At 39.4% G+C, this 19,916-nt stretch overlaps 2 protein-coding genes across 7 annotated transcripts in view; one reads left to right on the forward strand and one right to left on the reverse strand.

Moving 5' to 3' along the window:
- Positions 1-466: 466 nt before the first annotated feature.
- Positions 467-19,916, reverse strand: part of pan2 (poly(A) specific ribonuclease subunit PAN2) — a 115,264-nt gene continuing 95,814 nt past the window's right edge. Inside the window, exons 26-28 of one of the 4 annotated variants that reach the window (XM_059956344.1) lie at positions 19,193-19,249; positions 12,338-12,430; positions 550-571 (exon numbers count right to left, since the gene is read on the reverse strand). In XM_059956344.1, the coding sequence (XP_059812327.1) occupies positions 12,366-12,430; positions 19,193-19,249 (122 nt within the window). In that variant the 3' untranslated portion in view covers positions 550-571; positions 12,338-12,365. Of the gene's footprint in view, positions 572-11,495; positions 12,431-19,192; positions 19,250-19,916 lie in introns of those variants that run through there. The other 3 variants (XM_059956343.1, XR_009509009.1, XM_059956347.1) reach the window with 3 other exon arrangements.
- The window catches only part of inpp1 (inositol polyphosphate-1-phosphatase), a 28,166-nt gene continuing 8,844 nt past the window's right edge, over positions 595-19,916 (forward strand). The window contains exons 1-4 of one of the 3 annotated variants that reach the window (XM_059956354.1): positions 595-3,842; positions 9,230-9,322; positions 18,144-18,376; positions 19,573-19,633. In XM_059956354.1, the coding sequence (XP_059812337.1) occupies positions 18,173-18,376; positions 19,573-19,633 (265 nt within the window). In that variant the 5' untranslated portion in view covers positions 595-3,842; positions 9,230-9,322; positions 18,144-18,172. Of the gene's footprint in view, positions 3,843-9,229; positions 9,323-12,436; positions 18,377-19,572; positions 19,634-19,916 lie in introns of those variants that run through there. The other 2 variants (XM_059956353.1, XM_059956355.1) reach the window with 2 other exon arrangements.

Consider the following 19,916-nt stretch of genomic DNA (forward strand, 5'->3'; position numbering starts at 1 on the left):
TATGGGTGACCTATCGTAAAAAGAATATAAAATCGAACACATCAATGAGGCAAAATATATTTAACAATATCGCCTAGCTGGAAATTGAACCTAAAAGTCAAATCCTGGTAACGTGCCAGCAGCTTTAAGTTGTATCTTTTGGCAGTAAATAAACTTTTTACAGATTACTCTTTTACTAACAAAATAGTGATGTTTTAATCTAATTTACATTTTACGATGACATAATCATGAGTCCAGTAACTAAAATTATACATGTCTCCTGCGAGGATATAATGCATATATGTCAATGATCTGAATGACTTTCTTCTATACAATGTTCTGTGATACCTCTCCACGAAGATAACTGGGACTCTTCAAGAGTAACTGTAACTGCAATTTTGCACTTACCTGGTCATTCCTTTTCTTCTTGTCCCCCTTTTTCATTCATTCACAGGATATCTAGATCTCTGACAACACTAGCGATTATTGCCCATTCTTAATTACTCCTGAACAGAGGATGCAGTTAAGTACACAGGAGTGGGCCTGGAACCACATAGACGCCAGTCTGAGTAAGGATGATAGATTTCCTTACCTAAATGGGATAAATGAACCAGATTTTTATGACAATCTGGTGCTTTCATTGTCACTTATTTGATTATTTGAATTTATATTCTTTTGCTGCTGTAGTGGGATCCATATTTCTATCTCAGGACTATTTCTGTCTTCTAGTTTAGAAGCCTGATAACTTGTACACAGTGCCACAGTGGAATTTAATGAGTGGAAAATGACAAACATTCAACACAGTAACAATTAGAAGCTTTATTTAGTGAGTGATGAGGGACTGGAATTCACTGCCTGACAAGGTAGTGAAGACAGAAACCCTTAATTCATTAAAAACTTACAAATATTATATCAGAAATGGGAGTGTGTGCATATCAGGAAAGGATGAACAGATTGGATCACTTTTTCTCTTCAGAAAGAAAAGCTGTGTTGGGGCAGGCCTAATAGAAGTCTTAAAATAATTGAAGATCTTTACATGTTGGATACAGAGAGAATGTATCCACTTGTGGGGAAAATCACAACTCCAAGTCACTATATGATAGCAAGAAATCCAATAGGGAATTTAGAAACCCAAGAAAGATGCTGGAAATCCAAAGTAACACACACAAAACACTGGAGGAACTCAGCAGAAAAGGTAGCACCTATGGAAAAGAATAAATATTGACTATTTATTCATTTCCATAGTTGCTCCCTGACCTGCTGAGTACCTCCAGCATTTTGTGTGTGTTGCTGGGGGATGTAGAAGCTACTTCCTCATCCAAAGAGTGGCAAGAATGCAAAACTCACTCCCACAAGGAACGTGTCTATTAAGGTTCTCAGTCATCCAGATCACTGTATACCAAGCAGTAGTAAATCAAGGAAACTAGACTTGCTGTGTCTCAAAGACATTTTACCACACATCTGAGAGGCTTCTTCAGTTCTGAGCCAGCTTATAAACTCTGTGAGTTGTTTAAAGATATGGCAATCACATGAAAGTTGTAGAGGTAATCAGAGGGTTATTAGTCTTATCTTTGCAAGAATGGAGGTAGAAATGTTAGGATTGCATTGTAAGTAGCTGATAGGTGGTGTTGTACCCCACCCCCTCTGTTCAGGGATGGGTTTTCCAGTTTGACAAATTAGCATAAAAGAGGAAATAGAATGAGGATATTGACAGAAGGGGACAGGGAGTTACAATAATAGATTTAAATGAGCCTGAGAAGTTTGAAGGGTTAAGAGTGGAATTATTTGCATGTAGTTCTATTCCTTGTTAACCCAAAAACCTACATTTTGAATGGCAGCAGCTGAAAAGGCCCAATTCAGGGTCTGGGACTATACACCCAGGCCTTTTATTAACAATGGAAGGGGTTTATGGGTGCTTTAGGCAGCTGGTAGTAATTCCTGAAAAACAACATGACTCATATTGGGTCAGTTGGCCTATTCTGAACACTGGTCCCTATAATCGATCCTCTCTGCAGCAGACTTAGACCCAAGGATCAATTACTTTTTGACCTGTATTAAGCCTATGCAGCACATTTGGCCATAAAATTGTCCTGGCGGGGGGGTTAAGGAATTAGAATTTCAATTCAAACTGTTGAATCAGGTCAAAGGCAACAAACAGTTTGTGCTTGAACACTTACACAATGTAGAAATGTGAAATTGGAAAGTTGTCAAGTTTCTTGGGAACACAGAGAATGATGTTAAATATTTAGTTAGGATGACTGATGTTACAATAGTAAAGAGTTAATGCACTTCCACACTTTTTAGGGGATGAAAACAGCACAGCAAAAATTATAAATCACTTAAATGAAACTTGGACATTAAAATGTGGTTGCAGCTGTCAATCATGGCTTGAAAGATAATACCACAATGTCTCATTATTTCCTTCTCTTTTAATCATGAGGCATATTTTGTGTTAATTTAATTCTAGTTGATTGATGTTTTACTCATCTAAACTGCTAATCAACACACAGAGAAAGCTGTGTATGTATCCTTAAGCGTAACTTGTAGCTAAGTCAGTAGGAAAGGCAGCAAATGCAATGTTAGCATTCATTTAAAAAGAACTAGAATATAAAAGCAAGATGTACTGCTGTGGCTTATAAGACATTGGTCAGACCACACTTAAAAAACTCTGAAAAATTTTCAGTAAAGATTTGCTGGCCCCTTGACAGGGTCCAAAAGGAAGTTCACAAGAATGAAATGCTTAACATGTGAGGAGTATTTAATGTCTCTGGGCCTATAGTCAATGGAGTTAATGGGGGGGGGGGGTGGAATCTCATAGAAACCTAGCAGATACTGAAAAACCAGGACAGAGAAGATGTAGAGAGAATATTTCCATCAGTAGGAAAGTCCAAGATCCAAGGGCAAAGGCTCAGAATAAAGGGACATCATTTTAAAACTGAGGTGAGGAGACGTTTCTTCAGCTGGACAGTGGATAAAACGGAATTCGTTGCCACAGAGTGCTGTGGAGAACAAGTATGTATTTAAGGCAGAGACTGATGGGTTTCTTGATTGGTAAGGGGATTAAGGATTACCGGGAGGGTAAGGTTGAGAAAAAAAATCTGCCACGATTGAGTGGTGGAACACTCAATAGATAGAATGACTTAATTCTGCTCCTAAATCTTATGACGTTATGTAACACACACAAAATGCTAGAGGAATTCAGCAGGTCAGGCAAGCATCTATTGGAAAAGAGTGCAGTCGACTTTTCAGGCCCAGACCCTTCACCAGGGCATCAGGATCAGGTATTTTGCCATTTTATATGTCACTTTCAATGTGCCATAAGCTACTTCAGAAGCAATACTGAAAAACAAATGGACAGCCAATTTTCACAAGACTCCCACGAACAACGAATAATATTCAACAGATGATAGTGATATTTAAGAAATAATAATATAGCTCCCAAAAAGTGGGAGAGCTCTTCCAGTCCTCTTCGATATTTTGTCATTGGATATTATACCCTCATACAAGAAAGATCACATTTTATCATCTGCCAGATGCAAGGGTGGAACTCCCTTAGTCACCTTTCTAATGGTGCTATAGTCTCACAGCGCGGTGCTCCATAAAAATTTACACTCAACGCGGCGCTCCCTCTGGTATTTGCCCACACCCACGCCTAAAATATTCCGTCCTTTTTCTGGAACATGGAGTGGCGGTGCCTTTAAAACACTGGCCACGTTTAAGAGGCCGTCTTGGGAGGTTAGGATTCTCTCTGGGTGGGCGCAATCGACTTATTCCTCCCCTCCGCCCCGCACATCTTTGGTTAGCATCAGTGACGGGGACTGGAGTTATTGAAGGGTTGCGGCGACGGCGACGGCGAGAAGCAGGTAAGAGATAACACGTCAGGGCTTCAGTGCGGGATGAACCGCGATCGAGTGGATCTCCCACGTTGGAACAGCTGGAAAGACTGCTAAATCGGCGGGACCCGGTGCTGTTAGCGGTGTAGGGACGGCTGCGGAGCGGGACTGGGCGCTGAGGGGAAGCTGTACCCACTACAAGCGCAGGCCGCTTCTTCCATTGTTCTTCCGGATGCAACGAAAGCAGTCGTGGCAAGCAACCGCTGAAACCTACTTCTTCATTTTGCTGTTATCCACAACTAGCGATACCTTAATGCACAAACCTACCTGTTTCAACCTTGAAAATGGTTAATGATTTACTGTGCCTCCAATTCCCTCACAGATGCATTGCACCCCTCATTCTCTGTGCTAAATGACATCGTCCTTATCCGAGGACTATACCCCTTGCTTCCAAAGACACGAGCATAAAAATCCAGGTTAATTCGGCCAGTGTTGGTGGTGACATCTTTAAGAAAGAGGTCTTTAAGAGAGGTCTGTCCTCTCGGGTTGATGTAAACTGCATGGTGTTCGTCTGAGAAGTAAATTCCAATCTTCTCGGTTATATGTGTTCACCACTACCACCAATAGGTTAATGTTACTACACACCACTTAAAATATATACTTGTTTTTGGGAAAAAAATGAGTATGTAAATGATGAGAGGGGTATGAAGGGCTATAGGCCATGTGTGGGTGGATGGGACTAAACAGAATTAAGAGTTTGGCATGAACTAATGTAACTCTTCACATAAAAATTTTGTACTTACTCTCAATTATTTTTCTTTCAAATACATCTCTTTCCTTTCTAAGCTTGTGTGACTATCCTCAACTGACCTGGCACAGCTTGAGTAATTTTGCAAGGAGGAAAGGGTAATTTTTGCTCCATCACATTGTGCAAAGCTAATAGAGATTTACCCAAACAGATTACTGACTGTAATAGCTGCGAGAGGTAGTTCAACTATGTACTGAGTAAAGGGGGTTGAATGCTTTTGAACTGCTGACATTTCAGTTTTTGAATTTTTAGTTTTTCATGCTTTACAATTTTCCCTTTTTGGGGGGGAGGGCTCTACTGTGAAGTGAGCATGTGATTCACAAATAAAAATTCTCAAACTGGTCAAAATCCCTGGTTGTAATACTCAGTTATGTGAACAAAGGGTTAGAGGCTGAATAATTTTTCAAGGCACTGTAGAACAGCACTAGCCAGCACTAGTCTGTAAATAGAACAGCATGGTACAACCCTTTGGCCCACAATGTTGTGCTGACCCTTTAACCTACTCCAAGATCAATCTAACCCTCCCCTCCCACATTATCCTCCACTTTACTTTCATCCATATGCCTATCCTTGTGTCTTTTAAATGTCCCGAATGTATCTGCCTCTACCACTACCATACCCTCATAAGACATGCTGTCTAATCCAGGACCCTAGTGGGGGAAATCCCCAGCTCTTCCTCCAGACAGCATTTGTTAACTCCTGTGTGCCCTTGTTTAACATGTCTTCAGTCAACGTGGCATACCCTCAGTACTGCAATAGATGATGGCCTGATCGTTGTGCCCAAATCTTTGGAGTGGGGTTTGAATCCACAACTTCACTCGTGTAAGAATATCGCAACGTGTCCCTGAATCTCTACGGAAATATGGGTTATAACAGGTGGGATTATTGAGTTGTCTGGACATTGGAGTTGAAAGAATTGTCATTAAATTCACAGGATTTGACTGCGTTTGAAATCCTGCTGTTAGTTGTCTGTGGTGTATGACCTGCTGTGTGGAGTTTGTGATCCTACTTTGAAATCAGTAACGTGCAGCACAATTGCTCACAATTTACAATTAAATATTTACAGTCCTGTCTATAATTCAAAGAAAGATTCAGAGTAGCTGACAAGGACATTCTCCTTCCTGGTTAAAAGTGCCATTAGTTATCATCACAAAACAGATGAACGGGTTAACAGGCTGTTACGGGAGGCTTGCCTGTATTGCATTAACTCAATGAGACTATTAGGTAAATGATCATTTGCAGAACATAAATTGTTAAACCAAAGTTCACATTTATATAATGTGAAAGCACAGCCATTCTTTCTCCACACAACCACTGTGCCAGGTCTAAGTGATGATGAAAGGTGCTGGAGACGCACAGGCCTCGTGAACAAGATCTGTCCCGAGAGAGAAATGTGTCTATATCCTGTGTGACGTGGGTTTGGTCTTGTGCTCAGCGGAGTCAGCGCAAAGCTGCTGTGCCAGGAGATGCAATTGCGCTCTTGATGCACTGGTGCTGCTTGTGCATTCTGCCCAGCCTGTTTGCGTTGCAGTGGAGTAGCTCCAGTGTTTCTGCCACCCCCTCATTTGAAAGTGGGTTCTGCGCGTCTGCGTCACACACTGCAGTAGAGAAAATTGATGCAGTTGCATAGGGTAGCACCTTTGTTTCTGGTCAGTGTAGGGACAGTCATACGGCACAGAAATGGGCCCTTTGGCTCACTTGGTCTATGCAACCATGATGTCCCATCCACGCTAATCCCACTTGCCTGAGTTTGGTCTGTCCAACTGTCTCTTAAAAGTAATTATTGTACCTGCCTCAACCACTTCCTCTGGCAGCTCATTCTACATGTATACCATCCTCTTGTGTAACACAAGTTATCTCTCAAGTTCCTCTCAAAACTTTCCCCCCTCACCTTAAGCCTCTGCCTGCTAGTTCTTTATTTCCCCAGCCCTGGGTACTTTCACATTATCTATGCCCCTCATTATTTTATATACTTATCTAAGATCAACTTTCAATCTCCCACACTCCAAGGAATAAAGTTGTAAGTGTATACTTTGTTTTAATACAACTTTAGTTCCATCTTTCAGCCCCTCTAACCTTCAGTTCAAACAGCCATCTGCTGCCGTTTTCTAATGCACACCAAGTCCCATTCACTCATTGTCCCTCTGACCCACAATGGCTCATGGTTTAGCAATGCCACCTTCAGCATTCTCATCCTTTTTTTCAGATCCCTTCTGTCTTTGCTGTTCCCTATTTCTGTAACCTCCTCCAGCACTTCCACCTTCCTTGTTCTGTGTTCCTCCAATTCTAGCCTCTTGACCATCATCAATTTCTATCACCCCACATAGATTCTTTAATTCCTGTCACCCAAGCGTGGTAACCACACCACTATAATTGACTATAATTATCTGGTGTACATAATTTGCATGTTCTATGTGACTTTGCTCCACTCACTGCATCTTTCTGGATAAATTACCCAGTTTTTATGGGTGGAAAAATTGTAGTTTGTTTCCTCTGCTCTTTTAAATAACTTAGATTGAGTAAATTGACTTTGCTGTGCAATAGACTGTGAATAAATTTGTCTTATCTCTAACTCATTGCTGATGCCACATTGTCACTAAGTATTTTGCAATTATGTTATAAAGGGTGGTGAATATAAATGATTTACAAGTTATTAGCAACATACTTGCTTACCAAACCTTGACCTTGGACTGATAACCTTATCTCAGTGAGGCAACTGTTTTAACTCATGACTGTAGATTTGTATTGATGTCTCCAATTATAATAAAGCAGCATTATATTGATTATGTTATTGGATTCACAGTGCAGAGGGCTGGGCTGTATGTAATTCCATTGGACATGAGGTAGGTTACTCTTATAGTTCCCTGAAGTGGTTTTAATAAGACGTTCAGTCACTGCAAACAGAGATGGGCAATAAATGCCAGAATACTAGCAACAGCCATATTCAAAAAAGGAGAAATATGAAATATCTGCACACTGGCTGGTTAGTACTTTTCTTTTTACAGCCTTATAATTACAATGGAATGTAGCATTTTCTAAACAATCTGTGCCTCACATTGCCTAATGTATTTAAGTTTAAGCCGGTATGCTTGTACATTTCAGATCTCAGTGTTGTCTGTAAGTGAAACAGAATTTTTAAAGTGCTTCTTTCAAAAAAACGATTCATTTCACTACACTGCCTAGATCTTTTCCTATAAACCTTTGAACATTTAAAAGAACATTTATGCACAGTCCTTTTGAAGTTGATAATGGATTCTGACTTTAGTTATTTCTGGCAGTGCATTTCAAATCTGAATAACCCTACACCTTCCAGAAACTTTCACCTTTGGGTGAGAAAGTTCTGGCTTCCAAGTTCCACTCTAGAGAAGCACTGAGGTTGTGGTCAGCGGCGATGGAAGGACCGTTATGTACAATCAGTGGTCTCTTTTATTGTTTGTTCACTGATGCTCTTCTGCACACCACTGTTATAACGCGTGGTGATTTGAGTTACTGTCACCTTCCTGTCAGCTTGGACCAGTCTGTCCATTCTCCTCTGACCTCCCTCATTAACAAGGCATTTTTACCTACAGAGCTGCCACTCACTGGATTTTATTTTTTGGCACCATTCTCTGTAAGCTTTGGAGATTGTGAAAATCCCAGGAGATCAGCAGTTTCTGAGATACTCTCTGGCACCAACAATCATTGCACAGTCAGAGTCACTTAGATCACATTTTTTCCCCACTCTGATGTTTGGTCTAAACAACTGAACCTCTTGACCATGTTTATGCATTGAGTTGCTGCCACGTGATTGGCTGATTAGTTGGTTGCTTTAACGAGTGGGTGTACCACTGAGTGTATGTTTCCAATTCATTGATGGAATATGGGTATCTATTAGTGGTTAGACCAGCAGTTATTGTCCATGCCTAACTGTCCTTGAACCAAGTGGCTCACTGGGCCATTTCAGTGTCAACCACTAGAGTCGCAAAACAAAATAAAAATGTGTAATACCCTATGGAGAGAGAAGAACATTATTAAAATTTCAGATCAAAAATGGGAATAGTTAACATATTTATAGTTCTGATGAAAAGCCATCAATCTGAAATGTAAGCTCTCGGTTTCTCTCCACAGTTGCCTGACCCAATATTTTCAACTTTTATTATTGCAGCCATATGTAGGCTGGACTCTGTAAAAGGAGCAAGTTTCACTAATGAAAGTTTTTGACAACAATCTGATAATTTACCAACAATCTGATAGTTAATGGTTCATTCATGTGGACCCATTAATTACAGATGAATGTAATTAACCTAATTTAAATACCCAAGCTGGTGCATGGGACTTGAACTTCTTGCCTTTATTCGATTCACAAATCTGGTGACTAGTATGCTACTGAATCCAGCACAGCGTAAGAAACAAAAATTGCAGTTACTTTATGTCTCTAGGGTGTCTCAACCCAACATTTTTAAAGGATTCAAGATTGTTTATTGTCATTCTTCAGTACATGAGTGTAAAGGAGAATGAAATGATTGTTACTCCAGATTGAAGGGATCCTGTGAGCCCAAAACCATGTTTATGTTGTTAAATCACCTTCCATATTAGCAGTGCCAAATTTTTAACACGCATTTTTTCCTAGGTTTATAAGTTTACTGCTGGCCTCCAGGAAACTGGTTTAATACCATTCATGCCTGTTTGTGGCTGGCAGCAGACACTGAATATGAACCAAAAGGTAACTGCTATTATTTGGATTTCTATACCTCCTCAATGTTAGCAGTGATCATGCATTTTACACAGTGCTTATTATTGCAGAGAAAGACCACACCAGTTCTGAACCACAACATGAATAAAGAGGGTGAATAAACTGGTTTGTTTTGGTAGATGATCAATTCATCTGAATCACTGGGTCAGAGGTTTAGAAAACACCTTGTCCTGCAACTGGAGCTGCCTTAAAGTCTGCCTTAAAAGTGGGATGGGGGCCTAATTTACCTTGGTGGGGGAGAGGGGAGAACAAATCTTTCATGAAACAGCAGTCCTCTGAGATGTCAATCCAGAATTATGGGAGTTTGAAACAACAATGTTCTGACATGGAGGGATGGGACTTCAAGTCAAATTGACATGATTTCCCTGTGTACCAGCCAGAAGCTTCATTCTTCTGCCTGTTTGGGAATCGTGCTCTGGGACAGAGTGCCATGACTGTGACTTTTTTTGTTGTCGAAATTTTCCTGTGTACTTTTACCCACTGCAATGTTGTTTCAGAGAACCACAGTGTGTGTTTGAATAAATGTTGTTGTGAAACTTTTCCTGTTGCATTCCATCAGAACATCTCTGGTGTTTTTTTTTCCCAACCCTACATACTGGAAATATACAAAGACCCTTTATAAGCAGCTGCTTGTGTTGACTGTGATAGCTAGCAGTGGCAGTTAGGTGGACTGAGATTTAATAAATTCTTCACTCCATTGTGTACTTAATGGCCTTGCTTAGTTTAGATATGATCAAATCGGAAGAGAGATGGTTTTGAATTAAGTTGATTGCCAAGTTGAGGTTCTGGCAGATCTTAAAATTCTGGGTCTCATTCTCCGAATTCAAGATGAATCCTCACCCTGGCATCAAGTTCTACAGCAGTGATTTCCCTTCTAGGAAATCTCTGAAAACATTTTGTACATTGCACAGGTCCTAATGTCGAACTCTGCTTATTTATCAGGAAATATGTATTTCTAAAAATATCAGAAGCAGTTAATCACCAAATATGGGGAATGATTTGGGCTTTGGAGACAACGTAGAGAAGAATGATCTGCATAACAACAAATTTTAACAGTTATGTAGTTGAGCTCCAAGAATTAGATTAGCTTACATCAGATAAGTACAGGTTTGTTTGGAGTGTGTGCAATGTTGTTAAAAATATTAAGGACTTTCCCATTTAGTCAGGTGAATTATGATGGATACAGATGACAGACAGCTGTGGCTCATTGCGTACCACTTTTGCCTTTGAGTCCAAAGACTGTTTTAAATCCCATCCAGAGATCAGAGGATAAAAATCAGTGCTGACAGTCCAGTACTGAGAGAGGGTTGCACTTATAGAAAAGCTGTCTTTTGGATGAGATGTTAGATGGAGAAAATAAAGTAAATAAAATTTCCCACAGAACTGAGAAAAGCAAGACAGTTTTGTCCTGGGGATTATCTTACAAAAACAGGTAATCACATCATTGTCTGAGAGAGCTTGCTATCTGTAAATTGATGTCTTTCAACATTACAGAAGTGACCATACTTCCAAAAGGCCCTCACTTTCTATTAATGCACTGGGGCATCCTGAATGCAAGTTTGTCTAATAAATTCTCCAATTTGAATGTTTAAATTAGGAGATGGAGTCGCTCACTCAGCTCCTTGAGCCTGCTATGCCACTTAGAGCATGGCTGATCTTACTGCAAACCTCAATTGTGTAGGCTTTTACTCTTTGCTTATCAGGAAGCAATCTACCTCTGCCTTAAAAATATTCAAAGACTCTGCTTCCACTGCCCTTTGAGGAAGAGTTCCAGAGTTCAAGACACCATCAGAGAATACATTTTGTCTCCTCTCAGTCTTAATGGGTGATCCTTTCCTTAAAAATGGCTATCATTACTTATCGATTCTCCTATAAGAGGAATTATCCTCTCCTCATCTACCCTGCCAAGAACCCTAAAGATCTTGTATATTTCAGTAAGTCCCACTTAGCTAAACTCCAGCAGATACAATTGAGACTTTTGCCCAAAAGTTCATTCTTGTTGGACCATTATACTCTGGCACTGGAAATGTTCAATGGAATGAATTTGAGGCAAATTACAATACATTGACAGTACAATACATCACTCAGCCTTATTGACAGGGATAGATTTCTGTGCATTTATATATTTAATAGTTTTCATGATGGATGAATGAACTTCTTTACTTTGATTTTCAGACATGTTACAGAGTAAATGGGACTTCTAGCATTAACCCTATTTGTAAATTTATTTTAACTTGAAATCTCTAATGAGCTAATTTGGGTCCTGATCTAAAACACAGTAGAATATAAAAAGATTCCACATAAACAGTGGATAGAGATAAATAACGTTCAACATCACAATGCACTGCAGATTGATGAATCCAAGTAACTAGACTATACTTCATTCAAAGAATTCCTCTCTTAATTGCAATGCAAAGCTATTCCATGATTAAAATGTGTTAAGAAAATTGTCACTGAAGTGTGTTAGTGGTTTCAGTCCATTACCATATGGAGGAAGGAATAACCTTCTGAGTTGACTGAGTTGGAAAATTATATCATAGTATCTGAGGGAAGTGGATAAAAGCAATCCTGGAAAATCTTTCGGTGAGGACACATTTGGTGATTTGTGCAGTGATTCACAACATTTCTGGGCTGGGCACACTACATGTGTGGCAGATATTTGAGAAATACTGCAATCATCATTGGCACCTCGTGCTGTTTTTAATCCCTCATACTGAGCTTTAAGATTTTACATATTTGTAGCTCCTGTTTTGATTTCTCCATACAGGATCCTCATCCAATGGCACTGAGTTTGCAATGCAAATATAACCCATTTTTCATTTCATAATACAAATGCCTTAAAACCCAAATAAGATGGTGCCTTATTACAGACTTAAAAATGGAAAGAACTCTAATCCTTGGGTTTAAATGGCTGTCATGATTTAAAGAAGTTGTAATTATTTAGAATGCCACTTAATTAAATATTATCAGAAAAGACCTCAGTACTTGGTTTTGGAAAACAGCAATTCCATTTTTATTTTGTGCTTTGTAGTAGGGTGTTCTCCCAGTGTCCAGGCCAACATTCCTTCGATTGCAACTCTATCCAACAAAAAAAATCAAATCAATTAATCATTTATCTCTGTTGTTCATTTCAAAGTCAGGAATCATACCTAACATGTTAATAGATGGGAGGAACTTCTTTAGAATTAAGTCTTTAAATCTGCAGATCACTATAATATAGTGTATAAATCTCCTATACAACAACACAAATAAAATCCTAAGGAAGAGAAGCCTTCCCCTCCATGTACTTGATCTATTTAATCATATCATGACTGATCTACCTCAGCGCCATTCCTTTTGCTCTAATTCCACATCCATTAATTCCCTTGACGTCCAAAAATCTATTGATCCTGAATATACTCAGTGACTGATCTTCCATAGTTATCTGGGGTAGAGAATTCTAAAGATTCATTGTTCTCTTTGGAATACTCTATCCCAGAGAGCTGATTCCTTATTTCAGTCTTACATGGTCAGCCCAGGTTTTGATACTGCGACTACAGTATCACAAGAAAATGTATGCATAGAACAGTATAGATTCTTTGGCCTATGATATTGTGCTGACATATATACATATTCCACAATCAATCTAACCCTTCCTTCCCAAAGAACCCAGAACCCTCAATTTTCTTACATCCATGTGCCGATCTAAGTCTCTTAAATATCCCTTTTGTCTCAGCCTCTACCACCACCACCGCCACCCCCCCCCCCGTGCATTCGACACCCATTATCTTTGTTAAAAAAACAAATACTACTCTGATATCTCCCCTAAACTTTTCTCCACTCACCATAAACAGATGTCCTTTGGTATTGGCTACTGCTGCCCTGGGGGGGAAAAAAAGGTGCTGGTTGTCTACTCTATCTATGCATCTCCATTTTATAAACCTCTTTCAAGTCACCCCTCATCCTCCTTTACTCCAAAGAGAAAAGCCTTAACTCTCCCAACCTTTAATGTTAAAACATTCTCTATTCCAGGCAGCATCCTGTTAAATCTTTTCTGCACCCTCTCTAAATCTTTCTCGTCCTTCCTATAATGAGGACAGAATAGGCCAATACAAAGGGGCATAATTTTATGGTGATTAGAGGAAAGTAAGGGAGGGGGGATGTCGAGGCAAGTTCTTTACACAGAGTGGGTGGGTGTGTGAAACAACCTGCCAAGTGTGGTGGTAGAGGGAGATCCACAAGGGACATTCATGAAATTCTTAGATCTGCACACAGATGATAGAGAAATGGAGGGTTATGTAGGAGGGAAGGGCTAGATTGATCTTAGAGGTTAAAAGATCCGCACAACATTGTGGGCTGAAGGGCCTGTACTGTGTTGTAATGTTCTAATGAAGTAACTAGAACTGAACACAATACTTCAAGTGTGGTCTAACCAGAGTTTCTGTGCCTCGCTACTTTCTGGATGAATCCTTACAATATCATGTACCATGTCAAACTCTGTGGGGAAATTTTGTACGTTTCAATCAGGTTATTCTTTAATTCTTCTAAACTCTAAAGTGTATAGACCCATTCTACTTAATATCTCAACTCCCAGGATAATTCACTAACTTTAGTAACAACGTGGTTGAAACTTCTCTGCATTCTTTGTATTGCAAGTATATCATCAGCAGGGGAGACCAGAACTGTTCACAATATTTCAGGGCTCTAATATAATTTCAGTATGACACCTTTACTCTTTTACCCAAATCCTCTTCCAATAAAAGCCATCAAACCATTTGTCTTCCATATTTCTTCCCGTACCTGTACATTGTGTATCCAGATTCCTCTGGACATCACTTATTGCTTTTTAAATAAAACTTGTCTTTCTATTTTCTCTACAAAAGTGAATGGTCTCACATATTCCACATTATATTCCTTCCCCTTTCTCTTAATCTGTTTTTGGCCCTTTACAGCCTCTCTAGATCTTTCTCACAGCCCACACTGCCATCTATTTTGGTATCACCAGCAAATTTGGTTGTAATACTTTGGGTCCCATCATCCAGATCATTGATGTAGATTGTGAACAGCCGGAGCCCCAGCACTAATCCCTGTGGCACCCACTAGTCGCTTCCTCCCATTACAACTGTTACTATGCTAGAACATTAACCCCAAACAGTTCGCTCAAATTTTGTACAATAGCCTCTGGTGTGGTACTATATTGAAGGTATTCTTACATCCAAACACAAGAACTAGTTTACTTTGTTGTTCTGCTAGTCACAATTCAAAAGAACCCAGAAGATTTGTCAAATTTGTTGAAGTTCCCTTTCATCAACCAACATTGACTGGCCAATCCCATTATTATTTTCTAAGTGCCCTGCTAACACTTTGTAATATATATTTTAGTATTTTCTCTATGACTGATGTCTGGCTGACCGTTTTGTGGTACCATATTTTTATCTCTCCCTCCTTTCTTAAACAATGGGATTATACAGTAGTTGCTACCTTCCTATCTGGGAATTGTTCTGACATCTATGAAATTTAGGAAGGAGGCAACCAGTGCTTGTGTCATTTTCAAAACTTTAGGATTCAAGTACCCAGTGACCTACAATTTATTGTCCACCAGTCCCACTGATTTATTTAAGTTGCTCATTTGTTCTTATTCTCCACTACAAAACACAGAGACAGAAAAAAAATACTTGTTTACTATCTATGCCTTTTTCTTATTCTCTGCTGTAAATTATCTTGTCTCAGCTATTAAGGGACCTTCATTAAATTTTGCTAACGTTTTCTTTTTAGTCTATCAATATAAATTTTACAGTCTATTTCTCACCTTTCCTTATCAATTTCACGGTCTCTTGCTGAAATTGGGAATTTTCTTTGTCCTTGGGCTCATTACTCACTGTGGCAACATTATAAGAGTTTTGGTTTGATCTCTAACTGCTTTTACTTGTTAGTCACGCCTGGACCACTTTCTAGCCTTGAAGTGATATACATTTGCTGTAAAACATGCATTAATTTTTTAATGTAATTATTTATTTGCTCTCATTCCTTGGGAGTAATTTCCCAATTTAATATAGCTAACCTGTGCCTCACACCTTTGTAGTTTTTTTTACACTTCACATCCGAGTTTCAGATTGAATTAAATCACTTTCAATCTTCATACAAAATTCTTCATTATGTTCACTTTCCCCTAAAGATTTCCTAACTAAAAGATCATCTTTTACAGTAGTGGATATAAAATAGTCTCTTCCCCCATTAGTTCCGCAATAAAAAAAACACACGTGAATACCCTTTTAAAGTTAAGATCCTTGCTCTCCAGTGGCTTTACTGGAGACCATCAACATCAAGACTATCTGATTTTCCTATTACTTCCAAAAGTATTCCAAAATGCTTAATTCCTTTCCTTAGTCAATTTGCAACCACATTTCTACAAAGGATATTGCATCAAACCACATTTATTTCCATTTGTGCCATTAATTCACTTATCCTGTTTTGACTGCATTCAGGTAAAGGGCTTCTAGTTTTGTCTTGTTGACATTTTTCCCTGTTCTGATATGTACTCCTATGTTTGTATACTCTGGTTATTTTTACCTATTCAGGACTCTTGTTTCTGTCATTTTTCTCTAACTTTCAAAATCTTCTTTTGGGTGAACTTCACCACCCTACCCCTCCCATCACCCTTTACACAAGTTATTTGATTCTTTAACTCTCCATTTCCTCATTACTGATGCCAGTGCTCCATGACTTGAAATCCATTCATCCCACACCAATCTTTGAATCACTTTCAACTCTGATCTTATTGATTTTTAGTAATTTTGCACCTTGTTTAGATTAGTAATCTAGACATTATTTCCTTTCTCCCTCTGCTTTTTGATTGGACTGCATCTATGGATAGTCCTTCAGCAGAACCTCCTTTGTCCTATCCATATTATTGGGTTCCATGTGGACCATGACAATTGCATCTTTCCCTTTTCACTTCAAGTTCCCTTCCAAGCCCAAGGCATGTTCTTAATTCTAGCACTTTGGTATACTGCTCAAAATTGCACAGTATTCTAACTGTGACCCCAATTACCACCATGCTGCTCTTCACACCATTAACTTGAATTGTCCACTGTGCCCTGGCCAGTTTGCTCATCCACCATAAGCTCCTTGCTCTTGTCCAACAGGAGCACAGTACGTGTGGCCTGCTTGAACATGTGCAAAGACTGAGACTCCTCCAACACTCCCTTTGATCCCCACACCTGCCCCACTCCTTGCTACACCTTTCTGCTCCTTTTCACTTACCAGTTCAATGCTAATTATTCCAAGGAATGTGACTGCCTTCAGGTAAAACAAACTGTTCATGCAACTTTCCTCAACATCTTATTGTTCACTTCATCAACTCTGTTCCAAAGTTCAAGTTGCAGACACTTGCTGCAGATGTGCTCCTTGTGGATCAGCTTGAGTTTCAATTGGCTTGCACATACTGTATGTAACACATCAGCTTCCCTGCTGTGTCTGTCTTAACGTAGTAACTTTTGCACCCAATCCATCATGAATAATCTGGTACTGAATTAAAGTACATGCACCTTGAGGAAAGGCTTGCATGGGAGTTGGAAGTCCATTTCTATTAGTCATGGGAACTTATCACCCAGGACATGCCCTTTACTCACTGTTACCATCAGTAGGAGGTACAGAAGCCTGAAGACACACACTCAATGATTCAGGAACAGCTTCTTCCTCTCTGGCATCTGATTTCTAAATGGACATTGAACCCATGAACACTACCTCACTACTTTTTTTAATTTCTGGTATTTTTGCACTACTTATTGAACTATTTAATAGATATATTATCTCTCACACATGAAGCTTTTGGTTTGCTGGCCTTTATAAATCAGAGCATTGAGTATAGGAGTTGGGATGTAATGTTAAAATTGTACAAGGCATTGCTGAGGCCAAATTTGGAGTGTTGTGTACAGTTCTGGACACCAAATTAGAGGAAAGATGTCAACAAAATAGAGAGAGTACAGAGGAGATTTACTAGAATGTTACCTGGGTTTCAGCACCTAAGTTACAAAGAAAGGTTAAACAAGTTAGGTCTTTATTCATTGGAGCGTAGAAGGTTGGGGGGACTTGATAGAGGTACTTAAAATTATGAGGGGGATAGATAGAATTGACGTGGATAGGCTTTTTCCATTAAGAGTAGGGGAGATTCAAACAAGAGGACATGAGTTGAGAGTTAGGGGGCAAAACATTAAGGGTAACACGAGGGGGAATTTCTTTATTCAGAGTGGTAGCTGTATGGAACGAGCTTCCAGTAGAAGTGGTAGAGGCAGGTTCGGTATTGTCATTTAAAGTAAAATTGGATAGGTATATGGGCAGGAAAGGAGTGGAGGGTTATGGGCTGAGTGCAGGTAGGTGGGACTAGGTGAGAGTAAGCGTTTGGGCCGAGATGGTCTGTTTCCGTGCTGTAATTGTTACATGGTTATATATACATATACACAAACTATACGTATCTGAAACTATCTTCCTCTCACACATATACATATATACCCACTTAATGTAACTCAGGGTTTTTCTCTGTATTTATCATGTATTTCATTGTACTACTGCTGTAAAGTTAACGAATTTCGTGACAGATGCTGGTGATATCAAATCTGATTCCGAAAGAATGTGCTTACCAAGAATCCCATTTGGCTAAGACTATTACATTGGAAACCAGATGACCACTGAGATGGATTTATTTCCTATACTTTGGCCTTAGTGGGCAAGATTTGAGTATGTGGCTCCTTTCATAAATAAATCAGCGGTCTGCAACATGTGTTTGAACAATTGTTTGTTTTGTTTTATATAGTAGTGCTTAAAAGATTGCCACATCACACGATGGCTGATCTCCTAACTGCCTTGATCTGTGCATCTGAGAAATCTGCAAATATAGCTCGGGCTTGCAAACGAGAAGACGCGCTGTTCCAGCTTCTGATCGAAGAGAAGAAAGGGCCAGAGAAAAACAAGAAGTTTGTGCAAGACTTCAAGACTCTGGCAGATGTCATCATTCAGCAAGTGATTAAGCATGACATTGGAAAAAAGGTACTGAATATGCTAGAAAGGTAGGCTGGGAGAAACCTGCCCAAACCATGGCAAGGTTTAAAAAAGATCCTTTTCCTGCAACCAGCAATCACTTTGTAGCTCACAAGTCACAATTCATCCAAAATCTGCACTTTTATCAGAGCAGAGTGAGAACAGGAAATATACAGTGGAAGGTCGGGGGTTGAGGCACATCCCAACCTGATGTGATTGAAGTACAACAGTATATCTGCCTTGTAGCCGATTCATTAGAATCCCAAGTTGGTGGTTAATGAATGGTTCAATCCCACTTTTTTTTGGGGGGGGGGGGGGAGGTGCAGCTGAACACGTTTTCATCTTAATGAACAAGAAAGTTATTTCCAGAGCTCAAGTAGTTTTCTTTTCACCAAGAGGGTGGTTGGAATCTGGAACACTACCTGAGGGGGTGGTGGAGGCAGAGACTCACGACATTTAAGTCGTATCTGGACTAGTACCAAGGCAGGAGAGTCTGTGGATCTAATGTGGGTAAATGTTGATGTTTGCTATGGATGCGGTGAGCTAAAGGGCCAGTTTCTGTCTTTGTGAAATTAATGAGAGGTGAAAGGGAGAAAGGTTGTCAATGTCACATACCTTTTACAATTAGTTGTTCTGTTTGTAACTGTAATGCTGAAAAAATGTAAAGGTTGTAAAAAAAAGTCATGCTTAGGTTTATAATGGCATATAAAAGATTTCCTTGCAGTTTACTCAGGAACATGTATAAATTTGTTTCAACTACTGGAAATAGATTATATTTGTTCAGGGGGTGTAACCATATGATTATACATTGACACAATGTCTTACCTGACCTGTAAAATGTCACTGGAAGTTGTTCTGGGTAGTAACGGGTACCAAGCTTTGCTGTAAATAAAAGCGGAGCATTTTTTTAAATTTTGAGCTCTAATTGTTACATTTCAAAAGTGAAAATATATGAAACGTTGATACGAGTTCAGATGAGACTTAAATCTTAATTGGAAAGAAGGGCAAAAGCGAGAGAACCCAGCTTCTACTTCACCCTCAACTGCTGCTTTGCTTCATTGGGTGTACTGGCTTGGAGAGAATTTGGGTTGGTGTCTCTGACAGACTCAAAGTTTCTTTTAAAATCTGTTATTCTTCTGGCTAATGTGCTTAAATTAACTCTATAATGTCCAGATACTTTAGTTGTTGTTTTTCTGTTTAATTAGTTTCCAGAGCTTGCATCTCACATCGCTGGAGAAGAATCCAATCATTTTGAAAATGGCTTGGGTACGTTGCTAAAACACTTCAGTTATTCTGTGGTGCATAGAGTGCAGTCAGCTTTTAAAGAATGAGGGAGCTGAAATAATAAACCCCTTCCTTCCATCCATTGACTTTCCAATTTGTTCTTAAAACTGTTAGTTACACCGCTTCTAGGTAGGATAGGAACACTTGGGATCACAATGCTTACCTGCATAATTACTATTTGCGTCAGGTTTGATGGGCTGCCATTTCATATGATGAATTGCATCCCTGTCTGATTTCTATCCCTGCAGAGCAAGTGCCAGTCCCT

This window comes from Hypanus sabinus, chromosome X1 (genome assembly GCF_030144855.1).
Source record: "Hypanus sabinus isolate sHypSab1 chromosome X1, sHypSab1.hap1, whole genome shotgun sequence".
NCBI lineage: Eukaryota > Metazoa > Chordata > Chondrichthyes > Myliobatiformes > Dasyatidae > Hypanus > Hypanus sabinus.